This window comes from Pseudophryne corroboree, chromosome 12 (assembly GCF_028390025.1).
Source record: "Pseudophryne corroboree isolate aPseCor3 chromosome 12, aPseCor3.hap2, whole genome shotgun sequence".
In the NCBI taxonomy this organism is placed as follows: Eukaryota; Metazoa; Chordata; class Amphibia; order Anura; family Myobatrachidae; genus Pseudophryne; species Pseudophryne corroboree.
The window spans coordinates 14755301-14770216 of NC_086455.1; the positions used below are offsets into that span (position 1 = coordinate 14755301).

Sequence of the window (14916 nt, forward strand, 5' to 3'; positions counted from 1 at the left end):
TAGGCATGCGCAGAAATGCAGATTTTTAGCCTGAACGCTGCGCTGCGAACAACGCCAGCTAGCGCTCAACCCGGAATGACCCCCTATGGGCGTTGCACAGAACTGGTTGCGAACTCTGGGTCGGATTATGATTTGTAAAGTTAAAAAAAAAAAAATGCTATTAACTGTGCAAAACCATGCAAGTGGAGCAGATGTAACATGTGCAGAGATGGTGTCCAAACTGACATTTAAATTGCAGTGTAGGAATAAGTCTGCCTGACATCTGTGGGCTACATGCAGAAGCAGCCACTATTTACCTGCACAGAAACAATATAAATGTATTTGCTCCCCTTACACGGCAACACGATTTGCTCCAGATACAAAGTTACTTGCTTTTTTTATTTTATTGCTTTACTCCCAAATCAGAATCAGGTCCTCGGACGTTTCACCGCACCCACTGGAGGCCATGTTCTGATGGATATTCTGCACCTAGGAGAGGACAAGTACAGGTTTCAATAGTGCGTCTGATAGTTGCATCAAAAGACGCACCAAGCGGAATTGTAGCCTCTACAGACCCTCAAAGTGGGGGCATTTATACGCAGGCCTGTACACAGGGGAGAGCTTATACTAGTACTAGCAGATGCCACGGCTACAAAGGACGCAAACATGGTCGCCGCTGCGTCCAACAGAATCGGGCCCTCGGTTGTTAAACGCACCTATTTTCTTTTCATATCTACAAGGGGTGATAGGGATAATTTTTGTTTTGCACAATACAAAGGATATGAAGTTGCAGATTTTGGTAGGTCACAAATGAAATGATGTCAGAGCTCTTATCACCTTTAATGTGACCTTGAAACCAGCCTATAAAGAACGTCGGACTGGGACAAATCTGGGACTGGGCAGGTGGGAACGTGTGACATCTGTGGAAACCATACAGACATTACTGCGGGTTGATGTGTGAGGCTGCTACTTACCGCAATCTGCAGATATTATCTTGTAGTAACGTCTGTCTTATCTTGTTGTTTGTTCCAGGTGCCTCGTGGACCTACACAGGTAAGAGATTCCTTCATTTCCTCTTCATCTTATGGAATTGTTCAACTAAAAGTACAATAGGGAGAATTCTGAGTTGATCGCAGCAGCAAGTTTGTTAGCACTTGGGCAAAACCATGTGCACTGCAGGTGTGGCAGGTGTAACATGTGCAGAGAGAGTTAGATTTGGATTGTTAGAGTTATATTGTTTCTGTGCAGGGTAAATACTGGCTGCTTTATTTTTACACTGCAATTTAGATTTCAGTTTGAACACACCCCACCCAAATCTAACTCTCTCTGCACATGTTACATCTGCCCCACCTGCAGTGCACATGGTTTTGCCCAACTGCTAACAAATTTGCTGATGCGATCAACTCAGAATTAGGCCCAATGTACAAAAGAGTACAGTATTCTGTATATGGATGTATGAGAATGACATAGGAAGATTTGCTGGATTTCCAGTCTACACAGTACAAGGATATAGCAGAGGCCCACCAGAGCGTTGCGCATGTGTGCACCACTGGATCCTCCCCCCTGTGTTGCCCGGTGACTCCTAGTTCCGCTCATGCCTGATAATTATTATTTGCCTAGTCTTCTGGAAACCTCACTAGTCTGCCAGGTTACGGCAAGACACTGGGCCTAATTCAGAGGACTTGCGGAATTATGCCAATGACTCAGCCTCCATCTTGTGCGCAGTAGACTCCCTCTGAGTGGGCGTCGGCATGATGAGATGTCTTCATAGACAACGAGCGTGATTGTGATGTGGTCGCAAGTTTTATGGCGTTGCAGCTGAGCAATGTTTGGCACGCTGCGGCGGCAGTGCTCACGCGGCACGGTACCTTTGCGATGCCGCTGGCGGTGAGGAATCGGTGGCAGAGTGATTGACAGGAAGAGGCCGTTCGGGGGAAGGTAACGGTGGAGTGTCTACAAGAATGCAAACAGGTCATGCGCGGTTTTTTTTTGTCTCAGTGTGCGACTGCGCTCTAATACGCATAAAACATGGCGCCAGTGTTGCAGCTCCCTCGTGCCCATTCTGTGTGGCCATGTAGGCACTCAGGGAATCAAAGTTTCTTGCATCTGTTGCGATGGAGTACGCAGTTGCTGAGATTGTTGCGGTTGCTTCGGTGAGCGTCTCTGTACACTTGCGCTGCCTCGCAAAAAGGATAGCTGCTGCGTCAGCCTTTGCGACCACATCTGAATCAGGCCCTGCGGCCTTGCTTGCTCGCCTGAAGGGGTGAACGACATCATCAAGTCATGCCCACCTCACCAAAATGGATGTCTCAGCTGTGTTCTGTGGACAGGGACACTTTAAGGCAGGGATGGGAAACCTTTGGCCCTCCAGGTATTGAACTACACATCCCAGCATGCCCTGCTACAGTTTTGCTAATTGGCCATGCTAAAACTATTGCAAGGCATGCTGGGATGTGTAGTTCAACAACAGCTGGATGACCAAAGGTTCCCCATCCCTGCTTTAAGGGGCATCCAGCCTTTACACCAGCCTCAGGTGTAGACTAGTAGGTTCCTCATGGATCAGACTTAGGGGTCTATTCATAAAGCAGTGAAAACCGTGGAGAAGTGAGCCAGTGGAGAAGAACCAATCAGCATTGAAGTAACATTTATAATTTGCATACTATAAAATCATACAGAGTAGCTGATAGGTTGCCAGGGGCAACTTCTCCACTGGCTCACTTCTCCACTCTTTTCACTGTTTCACGAATAGACCCCATAATCACCTTGCTGTACAGGGAGACCAGATCCCTGGGATGTAGAAAACGCAGCGGCTACCCTTACATTGGCAGGAGTCCTCTGCACATCGGGTCCGGTAACGCTGCGGCAGTCTGTGACACATTTATCAAGCTCTGCCGCAAATTCCCACAATCAATTTTTTTTTTCTTCTTTATCACCGATTTTTGTCATGGAGATAAAGAAATCACTAATTTAACAAGAAACATAACGCTGCATTAGTGGAGTGATAAGCGGCCACCTCAGCGATACTGCCACTGTGCGGGAAAGGCACAGTCACCGCAACAAATAAATAGATTGCTGCCTAAGAGGTTCCGCAGCAGCTGAAGGCCCTTAAGCCCACATCCATTAGCTCACCCTGATCTTCCTATCTAGAGGATGCTTCTCGCTATGTGACCTCAGCGATGACAATTCCCTGCACTATTTTGGAGCAGCGTCTATATTTAGGACACCCTTGTGAAGGTGAACGGCTCCTGGAATGGGCCCTAGACTGCGGCATCAGTGCAGGCATTCCTGGGCCAATTATATCATTGTTGAGGGGGCTGCTTGTCCTGGGGTCAGGAGCAGGGTAACCGAGTCCATACAGGGACAGGGGCCAGTTTCAGTTGCTTTGTAAGCAGGGATTATTTCCTCAGACCAAATTAACATAGGAAGAAAGGGTTTGATTGAAATGCAAATAGGGCTCTGTCTTTAAATTCTGACACCCCCTCCCCTTTATCCCGTACGTAATGTCATTTTAAACAATGCAATGAATGGAAAGCAACCATAAAACCATGCTGAGATGGAACAGGGTGTATTGTAGTGATACCTTTTAGTGGCACATATTCCCATGGAATATCCATGGTGTAGACACTTAGGGGTAAATTTACCAAAGCTTCTAAAACAAAGAAATGGTGATGTTGGCCATAGCAACCAATCAGATGATGTCTATCATTTCTCTATTGCCTTTTAGAAAATCATAGACAGCTTGTGATTGGTTGCTATGGGTAACTTCACCAGTTGTCTGTTTTACAAGCTTTAGTACATTTACCCCCTAGTTTTACGATCATCCCATAAATGTAAATTATTTACTCATTTATTAGGCCGACAATAGCTGTAAGGGGGCATTGAGAGAAAACCAATGCATGTGACTGTGACAAATAAAGTTATGTAGTCTTTAGCAACCAGTTAGATTCTTGCTAGTTTTTCCAGTGTTGTTTAGGAAACAAAAGCAAGCCTCTGATTGGTCACCTGGCTGCGCACTAGGGGGGTAATTCCAAGTTGATCGCAGCAGGATTTTTGATAGCAATTGGGCAAAACCAAGGGGGTCATTCCGAGTTGGTCGCTCTGTAATTTTTTTCGCATCGCAGCGATTTTCCGCTTAGTGCGCATGCGCAATGTTCGCACTGCGACTGCGCCAAGTAAATTTGCTATACAGTTAGGTATTTTACTCACGGCTTTTTCTTCGTTCAGGCGATCGGAGTGTGATTTACAGGAAGTGGGTGTTTCTGGGCGGAAACAGGCCGTTTTATGGGCGTGTGGGAAAAAACGCTACCGTTTCTGGGAAAAACGCGGGAGTGGCTGGAGAAACGGAGGAGTGTCTGGCCGAACGCTGGGTGTGTTTATGACGTCAAACCGGGAACGACAAGCACTGAACTGATCGCAGATGCCGAGTAAGGTTGAAGTTACTCAGAAACTGCTAAGAGGTGTGTAATCGCAATTTTGAGAATCTTTCGTTCGCAATTTTACTATGCTAAGATTCACTCCCAGTAGGCGGCGGCTTAGCGTGTGCAAAGCTGCTAAAAGCAGCTTGCGAGCGAACAACTCGGAATGACCCCCCATGTGCACTGCAGGGGAGGCAGATATAACATGTGCAGAGAGAGTTAGATTTGGGTGGGGTGTGTTCAATCTGCAATCTAATTTGCAGTGTAAAAATAAAGCAGCCAGTATTTACCCTGCACAGAAATAAAATAACCCACCCAAATCTAACTCTCTCTGCACATGTTACATCTGCCTCCCCTGCAGTGCACATGGTTTTGCCCAATTGCTATCAAAAATCCTGCTGTGATCAACTTGGAATTACCCCCTAGGTTCAGCAATGGTGTAATGGGTGGATCTGTAACTAGGGGGGGTAATTCCAAGTTGATCGCAGCAGGATTTTTGTTAGCAATTGGGCAAAACCATGTGCACTGCAGGGGAGGCAGATATAACATGTGCAGAGAGAGTCAGATTTGGGTGGGGTGTGTTCAATCTGCAATCTAATTTTCAGTTTAAAAATAAAGCAGCCAGTATTTACCCTGCACAGAAATAAAATAACCCATCCAAATCTAACACTTTCTGCACATGTTATATCTGCCTCCCCTGCAGTGCACATGGTTTTGCCCAATTGCTATCAAAAATCCTGCTGCGATCAACTTGGAATTACCCCCTAGGTAAACTGAGGCAACTTTTACAGATAGAGGGTGTTGAGGAGAAATATAATTATTATGGTCACTAAATACAAAAAAGATAGATTTCTTGTGACAAATTCTTAATGAGTGGATTCTACCTTCTTCCTAGATCAAAGTGACTACATTTAACTGAATAAAATAGATGCACATTACAGTAGCTGGCAGAATGGATATAGGTGGTCATTCCGAGTTGATCGCTCGCTAGCTGTTTTTAGCAGCGTACAAACGCTAAGCCGCCGCCCTCTGGGAGTGTATTTTAGCTTAGCAGAAGTGCGAACGATTGTAAAGCAAAACGGCTACAAAATTATTTTGTGCCGTTTCTGAGTAGCTTCAGACCTACTCAGCGCTTGCGATCACTTCAGACTGTTCAGTTCCTGATTTGACATCACAAACCCGCCCTGTGTTTGCCCAGCCACGCCTGCGTTTTTCCTGGCACACCTGCGTTTTTCCGAACACTCCCTGAAAACGGTCAGTTGACACCCAGAAACGCCCACTTCCTGTCAATCACTCTGCGGCTGCCGGTGCGACTGAAAAGCTTCGCTAGACCTTGTGTGAAACTACATCGGTCGTTGTAATAGTACGCCACGCGTGCGCATTGCGCCGCATACGCATGCGCAGAAGTGCCTTTTTTTGCCTCATCGCTGCACAGCGAACGAATGCAGCTAACGAACAACTCAGAATGACCCCCATAATCTTCATCATTCCTTTGAGGGGAATTGGACAAAAAAAATTCTGAACATGTGATTTGTTTTGTCTAATTACAATAATTGTGCCGGGTTCTGCGACAGTAGTGTAACTCCTGCTACTTGCAATATGTCTTCTTCCAGAAATCAGCAGCAGGAAACTCACACATGGCTGTTACTGTCATCTGAATCTCTGACATTCCTTAGCGACATCTGAAATAATTGTTACAGTCCAAAGTTTTATTTCCATGGTTACAGATGCTGCTATGGAAGGTCATTTATTCACTATTATATGGCAGCAACAGTATGTTTCTTAGACTTCAACAGGCAATTTCATACAGAAGCCATCTTACGAATATCAGGGGTTAATGCAGTTAGATGTGGTACCCAGTAAATTAAGTTGAAATATATATATTTTTTAACATCCTTGAGAAAGGTGTAGTATGGTATGCTGGCGGCCTGGCTCCCGGCGACCAGCATACCGGCGCCGGGAGCCCGACCGCCGGCATACCGACAGCGTGGCGAGCGCAAATGAGCCCCTTGCGGGCTCGCTGCGGCCACAGTGGTGCGCGCTATTCTCCCTCCAGGGGGGTCGTGGACCCCCACGAGGGAGAATATGTGTCGGTATGCCGGGTGTCGGGATTCCGGAGCCGGTATACTGTGCGCCGGGATCCCGACATTCGGCAACCAGAAGACCACCCCTTGAGTATAGGAGACCTTTAGGGAACTCTACCTACCAATAAACATGAGGCAGTAACACCCTCACCAACAGTGGTCTGCTGCTGACACATGAGGCACTTATCTATAAAAGGAGCTAAAATTCCAATGGTGGCTAATAATGTCTGATTCATTACTTTATTTCATGCCGTTTGTTATATGTTTGCAAACCCGATGATTATGAAGTTGAGCAATTATCGGCGGTTTGTGCGTTGCATCCGAGTCACACTGCGCATATGCTGCAATGGTGGTCGCAGACGATTTTTCTCTAAAGTGATTGACAGTCAAGGACCGTTTGGGGAAGGTGACTCGTAGTGGCTGCAAAAAATAAGGTGTGACGCATCTGTTTTGGAGGCACGTTTGAGGCTGCAACTATGATTCCGTATGCTGCTGCAATGTCTCAGGCGTGTTACTTCCTGCGCCAATGCTGCACAACTAGAGGGCTCCTGCGGGGGATGCTGAAACTTTGTACGCAGCCGCTGGGATTTGCAAAGCTGCCGGTGGGCATCTCAATACAAATCCAGGTGGCTGCGGCATTTGCATATTTTCGCACAGTCACTGTGTACACTTTCACAGGTGCGAGTGCATTTACCTATCTCTTAAACAGGCCTATAGTGATGCGAGTTACAAATCAGGCCTGATCGCTGCTGTACGTTTTCGCACAGCAGGCGATCAGGTGCTAACTGCGCATGCGTATGCACTGCAATGCGCACGTGCGTCGGACAACAACAAAGGGCATCGCCGGACAGTGTCAGAATGGTGCAAAAAATCCGATCGCACGGGCGTTCGCAAGGTGATTGACAGGAAGAGGCCGTTTGTGGGTGGTAACTGACCGTTTATTGGGAGTCTCCGGAAAAACGCAGGCGTGCCCAAGCCAGGGAGGGTGTGTGACGTCAGCTCCGGCCCCGATCAGCCCGTTCTCATCACACTGGAGGAGGAAGTCCTGGGCTGCGCACACACTGCACACACTGCATTTTTGCTGCTCCGTGTACACATGCAATCCCATACTTGCACGGCGAATATACACTCCCCCTGTAGGCGGCGACTATTTGAACGCAGTACAGCAAAGTTAGCAGCCCAGCGATCAGATCTGAATTACCCCCAAAGAGCACAGATCGCCCAAACTGAATAAAGACAGACAATTATACGAAGAAGGAAACAGGCGCAATGATTAGGTAGGAATCTGTAATTATATCCGGCGTACATGCTGCATGGCTGAGCATACGGATTTTCCAGGCACAGTATAAAATGTAATTACCACCCTTATATACAGAATTTCCGTGTGGACAGTCACCAGGTTCATGTCCGCGGACACCTTAAAAAAGTTACAACCAACTTTCTTCTTCCCTTTAAATTAACTCTATTTTACTTTCCATTGCTATGGTGCTGAATAGTGTCGTACATTGTGATGCACACCTAAGGGACGCGGGCTGTTAGCAAACCAAAAAAGCACACTAATGGGTAAAACCATGCGCACTGCAGGTGGGGCAGATATAACATGTGCAGAAAGAGTTAGATTTGGGTGGGTTATTTTGTTTCTGTGCAGGGTAAATACTGGCTGCTTTATTTTTACACTGCAATTTAGATTTCAGTTTGAACATACCCCACCCAAACCTAACTCTCTCTGCACATGTTACATCTGCCCCACCTGCACTGCACATGGTTTTGCCCAACTGGCTAACAAAGGGGATAATTCAGAGTATATTTGTTAGCAGTTGGGCAAAACCATGGCCCTCATTCCGAGTTGTTCGCTAGCTGCTTTCGATCGCAGCGCAGCGATTAGGTAAAAAAGCGGCACTTCTGCGCATGCGTATGGGGCGCAGTGCGCACGCGCAAAGTACTTTCACAAAAGCCGATGCAGTTTCACACAAGGTCTAGCGACGCTTTTCAGTCGCACTGCTGGCCGCAGAGTGATTGACAGGAAGTGGGTGTTTCTGGGTGGTAACTGACCGTTTTCGGGGAGTGTGTGTAAAAACGCAGGCGTGCCAGATAAAAACACAGGAGTGGCTGGGGAAACGCAGGCGTAGCTGGCCGAACGCAGGGCGTATTTGTGACGTCAAAACAGGAACTAAACAGTCTGAAGTGATCGCAAGCTAGGAGTAGGTCTGGAGCTGCTCAGAAACTGCACAATCATTTTTTGTAGCAATGCTGCGAACCTTTCGTTCGCACTTCTGCTAAGCTAAAATACACCCCCAGAGAGCGGCGGCCTAGCGTTTGCACTGCTGCCAAGAGCAGCTAGAAAGCGATCAACTTGGAATGAGGGCCCATGTGCACTGCAGGTGTGGCAGATGTAACATGTGCAGAGAGAGTTAGATTTGGGTGGGTTACATTGTTTCTGTGCAGGGTAAATACTGTCTGCTTTATTTTTACACTGCAATTTAGATTTCAGTTTGAACACACCCCACCCAAATCTACTCTCTCTGCACATGTTACATCTGCCCCCCCCCCCTGCAGTGCACATGGGGGGGTCATTCCAACCCGTTCGCACGCTGCTGTTTTTCGCAGCGCAGGCGCGTCATTGCCCAGCGACGGCAACGACAAGAAGAACAAAGAAAGCGATCACTTCCGCGATCGCAAGAAGATTGACAGGAGGAAGGCGTTCCGGGGCGTCAACTGACCATTTTCTGGGAGTAGTGCGGCGAACGCAGGCGTGTCCAGGCGTTTGCAGGGCGGGTGTCTGGCGTCAATTCCGGGACCGGACAGGCTGAAGACATTGCAGCGGGTAAGTAACTCCAGAGCTACTCAGAAACTGCACAAAATGTTTTTGCATAGCTCGGCTGCACAAGCGTTCGCAGCCTTGCTATGTAAAAGAAACCCTCCCACATAGGCGGCGTCTAGTTGATCACACGGGCAGCAAAAAGTTGCTACGTGCGATCAACTCGGAATGACCCCCATGGTTTTGCCCAACTGCTAACAGATTTCCTGCTGCTATCAGTTCTGAATGACCCCCTCTGTACATGTGTACTTTGCTCTTTCTGTGACGAGTCACTGACTCAGCAGTGTGCTAGCAGTTGTGGTGCTCCTTTTAGTATAGAGCACGGAGGAGATAAAAATAGAGGCATACACATGGCAGGACACGTATGTGTATGTTATCCCATCACTGGTACATGATTTACAGTACTGATGTTACAGCATAAGCTGCACCAGGTTCACTAGGGTTCAAGATACTATCAGAGAAGGTATGTAAAAGGGTGTGGTTCATCAAATCGACAGTGTCTAGGTCGACAATGTTTAGGTCGACCACTATAGGTCGACAGTCACTAGGTCGACATGGATGGAAGGTCGACAGGGTTTCTAGGTCGACATGTGCTAGGTCGACAGGTCTAAAGGTCGACATGAGGATTTTAATTTTTTTTGGTGTAGTTTTCTTCGTAGAGTGACCGGGATCCCAAATTAGTGCACCGCGTCCCCTCGCATGGCTTGCTTCGCTCGCCATGCTTCGGGCATGGTGCCTTCGCTCCGCTACCGCTTCGCTCGGCACACTTTACCGTTCCAATCGTAGTCCACGTGGATCGTTAAGTATGAAAAAATTCAAAAAAAGAAAAAAAATGTGAAAAACTCATGTCGACCTTCTTTAGACCTGTCGACCTAGCACATGTCGACCTAGAAACCCCGTCGACCTTCCATCCATGTCGACCTAGTGACTGTCGACCTATAGTGGTCGACCTAAACATTGACGACCTAGACACTGTCGATCTTCAGACCGGATCCCATGTAAAAAGGTCAAATATCACATTAAACCAGGTGCATTATTGGAAGTGATAGTGGGGTCTATTCATGAAGCAGTGATAAGCGTGGAGAAGTGAGCCAGTGAAGAAGTTGCCCTTGGCAACCAATCAGCTGCTACATTTAAATGTATAGAATGCACTTTACAAATGTTACCTCAACACAGATTGGTTGCCATGGGCAACTTCTCCACTGGCTCACTTCTCCACGCTTATCACTGCTTCATGAATGAATGAGTAATAATACCTCCTCTCGATGGGTGAGGTATAAAAGATCTCCAGTATCTAGGTTGACAGTCAATAGGTTAACACCATATGGTTGACAGTGCTGAAGGTCGAAACGGGCAAATCTTTAAAAGCTAAAAAAAATTTTTTTTATAAATGACTGCTCTCTGTTCTCATGTGATGATATTATCGGACAGGTGACCACGGCCAGGAACACTGGGAAGCGTCTTACCCGGACTGTGGCGGAACCGCGCAGTCTCCTATCAACATTAACACTTCTAACGTCTCCTATGATGAATTGTTACCTGCCATAGAGCCGAAAGGGTACAGCATGCCAGGTGCCTCTCCGTTCACCCTCACCAACAACGGCCATACAGGTAAGCAGGGTGTATACCACGGTTCCAGCCTCCTGTTTACATTACCAGGTCTCAGCGCACCATGACAAAGCCAAGAGGATCTAAGTTGTGCCTCCCATGTGTTTTGTAAATGAGGCCTAGTATAAATTGCAGGAGGGTACATACAAGCTATAAATTAAGGTACAGGTTGAGTATCCCATATCCAAATATTCCGAAATACGGAATATTCCGAAATACGGACTTTTTTGAGTGAGAGTGAAATAGTGAAACCTTTGTTTTTTGATGGCTCAATGTATACAAACTTTGTTTAATACACAAAGTTATTAAAAATATTGTATTAAATTACCTTTAGGCTGTGTGTATAAGGTGTATATGAAACATAAATGATTTGTGTGAATGTACACACACTTTGTTTAATGCACAAAGTTATAAAAAATATTGGGGGTAATTCCAAGTTGATCGCAGCAGGATTTTTGATAGCAATTGGGCAAAACCATGTGCACTGCAGGGGAGGCAGATATAACATATGCAGAGTGAGTTAGATTTGGGTGGGTTATTGTATTTCTGTGCAGGGTAAATACTGGCTGCTTTATTTTTACATTGCAAATTAGATTGCAGATTGAATACACCCCACCCAAATCTAACTCTCTCTGCACATGTTATATCTGCCTCCCCTGCAGTGCACATGGTTTTGCCCAATTGCTAACAAAAATCCTGCTGCGATCAACTTGGAATTACCCCCATTGTCTAAAATAACCTTCAGGCTGTGTTTATAAGGTGTATATGTAACATAAATGCATTCTGTGCTTAGATTTAGGTCCCATCACCATGATATCTCACTATGGTATGCACTTATTCCAAAATACGGAAAAATCCGATATCCAAAATACCTCTGGTCCCAAGGATTTTGGATAAGGGATACTCAACCTGTAATCTAAAAGGTGTACATCGCAGGTACCCTTCCTAATTCATTTTTTTAGAAAACTATTACAATCCTGAGCTCTTTAGATGGGAACAGCTACAGAAAATGTATTAAAAGTCATCAGTGTTTGTTTTGCCTCCAATTGGGATATTGGGGGATATTTAATAAAACAATGATCTCATAAAAGCTGGAAAATGTGATTTTTATGTTCTCTAGAGATGGAGATACATATTTCCTCACCAGTGGCAGTTGTGGCGCAGTACACAATTCAAATAGGAGAGCCACACCAACTGCCACCCCCTACACTGCCAGACATTTCTGTCCGGGACTCACTGGCAGTTGGTGTGTCTCCCCTATTTGAATTATGGACTGCACTGCAACTGCCACTGGTGAGGAAATATTTTTCTCCATCTCCAGGGTACATAAATATCTAATTTTCCAGCTTTTATAGGATAATTATGTTTCATTAAATATCCCCCACTGTCTGTTATTTTAACTGTTCCCCTAACATAGTAAGGTCAGGATCGGCACCTCTAGCCCATATACAGTGGAGGCAGCCATTTTGTGGAGGAGTAACCAATATTTATCAAAATGCAGAGAGCCTCATGTCTCTCTGGGGTCACTGACTATCAGTGAATTTCCATGCCAAATATCTATGCCTCAGTGAGGTCACTAATTCTTACTGGTTCCCGGTGAATTGCTAGCCTACACCTCATGTCTCAGTGAGGTTCTAGTGATATTAGTTTACACCTCATAGCTGAGTAAGGTAATTGGTTCTCACTCAGTGAGTTGGTAGGTTGCGCCTCATGAGTCAGTGAGGTCACCGGTACCCAATGAGTTGCTAGGTTGCACTAGGGATGGCCATCGGTGGTCACCATCGATGGTACCATTGAGGGATAACCTTAATGGTGTAAAACCATCTGTAAGGGAACCATTGATGGTTTTTATCCACCAATGGTCATCCCTGCCTTAATGTTAAATGAGCTGCGGGCCAATCAGAGCTCAGGGGCAAGGTTTCACAGTGGTTGGGGCCGGAGATAAGCTTTGTATCCTGACACTTGGAGGAAAAAAAAATAGTAGCTCGAAGCCATTGATGGTGGGATACCTGATGGTAAAAGTGTTCACCAGTGGTGATAGACCATCGATGATTTCAAATTATCGATGGTCGATGGCCATCCCTAGGTTTCACCTCATGTCCCAGTGAGATCACTGGTACTCAACCAAGAAAACCAAACAAAGAAGTATAGGAAAGTAGACTCTTTTTTGGGAGCACTCTAATTAGAGTGCTCCCAAAAAAGAGTCTACTTCCCTATACTTCTTTGTTTGGTGTTCTTGGTTGATTACTTTTTTGACTCTAGGGAGCACCACTGAAAGCAACAAGTATATGTATAAGGACTTATATTCCATTTACATATGGTTGCTATATTTAGAAGCAATTCAGGAATAATTCAGTTTTTCAGAGGGTATTACCAGCTTAAATATTGAACTTGTGCGGTTCCCATTACCCCTTTTTCCCGAGATCACTGGTACCGAAAGAGTTGCTAGGTTGCACCTCATGTCTCAGTGAGGTCACTGTTATCCAATGAGTTGCTAGGTTGCACCTCATGCCTCAGTGAGATCATGGATTCTTACTGGATCCCAGTGAATTGCTAGTCTATACCTCATGCCTCAGTGAGGTCACTAGGTTCTAGTGATTTGTTAGTTTACACCTCATAGCTGAGTGAGGTCATTGGTTCTCAGTGAGTTGCTAGATTGCACCTCATGCCTCTGTGAGGTCACTGGTACCCAAAGAGATGCTAGGTTGCACATCATGCCTCTCTGAAGGTACTGATTCCCAGTGAAATGCTACATTGCACCTCATGCCTCAATAATGTCAGTGGTTCACAATTAATTGCTTTTTTTTTGCATAAATCACACACATTCACTAACATATATGAGGGGGTACCAGTCATATAATAAATAGCAAAAAGTCTGTGCAAAGGCAAACATTCCAAGCTCCGACGTCTCCATGGGAAGCCAGCACACCAATTAGATGTGGAAAATATTTAATCCAACCATTATAAAAAGGTAAAAGCAGCCATTATAATGTAGGAAAACTTGCAGAAATCGCACACGTTCAATTACATGTGGCTGGGCAGTCCATAAGAAAAGTCTACACACACAGGAACCGTATCATTGGACAGCCTCATGATCATCTAAAGATATATAAAAATGGGCTGCACCCTACAGTTTTTGCCAGCAACGTTTTTATACCGATATAAACTGAGATGTTGTGTCTAGAATAACACATCTTTGGGGCAATTTGGAATGATGGTCCACAGGTGCCTGGTAGGAGAAGACAGTTGTCCCACCAAGAGGCTCAAGCATTTGGTTGTGTCCAGGGTAGGATGTGGCAGTACAGTCATCTGTGAGATACGTGCTGGGACATAGGGCTCGGTGGTTGATGTTGGCACACGAGGATGAAGCTGCGCTGGCCGCAGTCCGAGCAGTGGGAGGACGGATGAGAGGCTCTGACGGGAGATGCTGCCATGGGGACAATTGTCACTTTGAAAAAGGCAGAATAGAGTGTCAGAGAGGACGAGGGAGGGGAGGGTGATGTACAGCAGTACTGAGAGATGAATAGAATGAAAGCTGGGGTCGGGGGGAGAGGCATGAAAGGGTGATAGCACGGAGTGAGGATGAGAAAGGACTATTGAGGGAGAGATGGTGAGAAAATTGTTTCAAGGACAGAGAAAGAGAGAGGAAAATGAGTTCTAGAGCGGGGAGGGACGTTGTTCTTTATCAGCAAGAGGGTTATGGTGAATGTGGTAATAAAGGTGATGGACAATGGGGGTATTCAGAGGTGGTGGCAGTTTTTACTAAAATAGCCCAAACTGCTACTGATAAGGGGGGTAATTCAGACCTGATCGCAGCAGCAAATTTGTTAGCTAATGGGTAAAACCATGTGCACTGCAGGTGGGGCAGATGTAACGTGCAGAGAGAGTTAGATTTGGGTGGGTTATATTGTTTCTGTGCAGGGTAAATACTGGCTGCTTTATTTTTACACTGCACTTTAGATCCCCCCCCCCCCCCTGCACTGCACATGGGGGGTCATTCTGAGTTGTTCAC

General features: G+C 46.0%; 1 protein-coding gene and 1 long non-coding RNA gene across 3 annotated transcripts in view; one reads left to right on the top strand and one right to left on the bottom strand.

Annotated features, from left to right (window-relative positions):
* Positions 1 to 14916, bottom strand: part of LOC134980310 (uncharacterized) — a 93219-nt gene that overhangs the window by 39734 nt on the left and 38569 nt on the right. The gene's annotated exons all lie outside the window — the stretch shown is intronic.
* The window catches only part of CA14 (carbonic anhydrase 14), a 70418-nt gene that overhangs the window by 6101 nt on the left and 49401 nt on the right, over positions 1 to 14916 (top strand). For both annotated transcript variants that reach the window (XM_063947067.1, XM_063947068.1), the window contains exons 2-3: positions 1012 to 1032; positions 10728 to 10907. In XM_063947067.1, coding sequence (XP_063803137.1) covers positions 1012 to 1032; positions 10728 to 10907 — 201 coding nt within the window. The remainder of the gene's footprint in view (positions 1 to 1011; positions 1033 to 10727; positions 10908 to 14916) is intronic.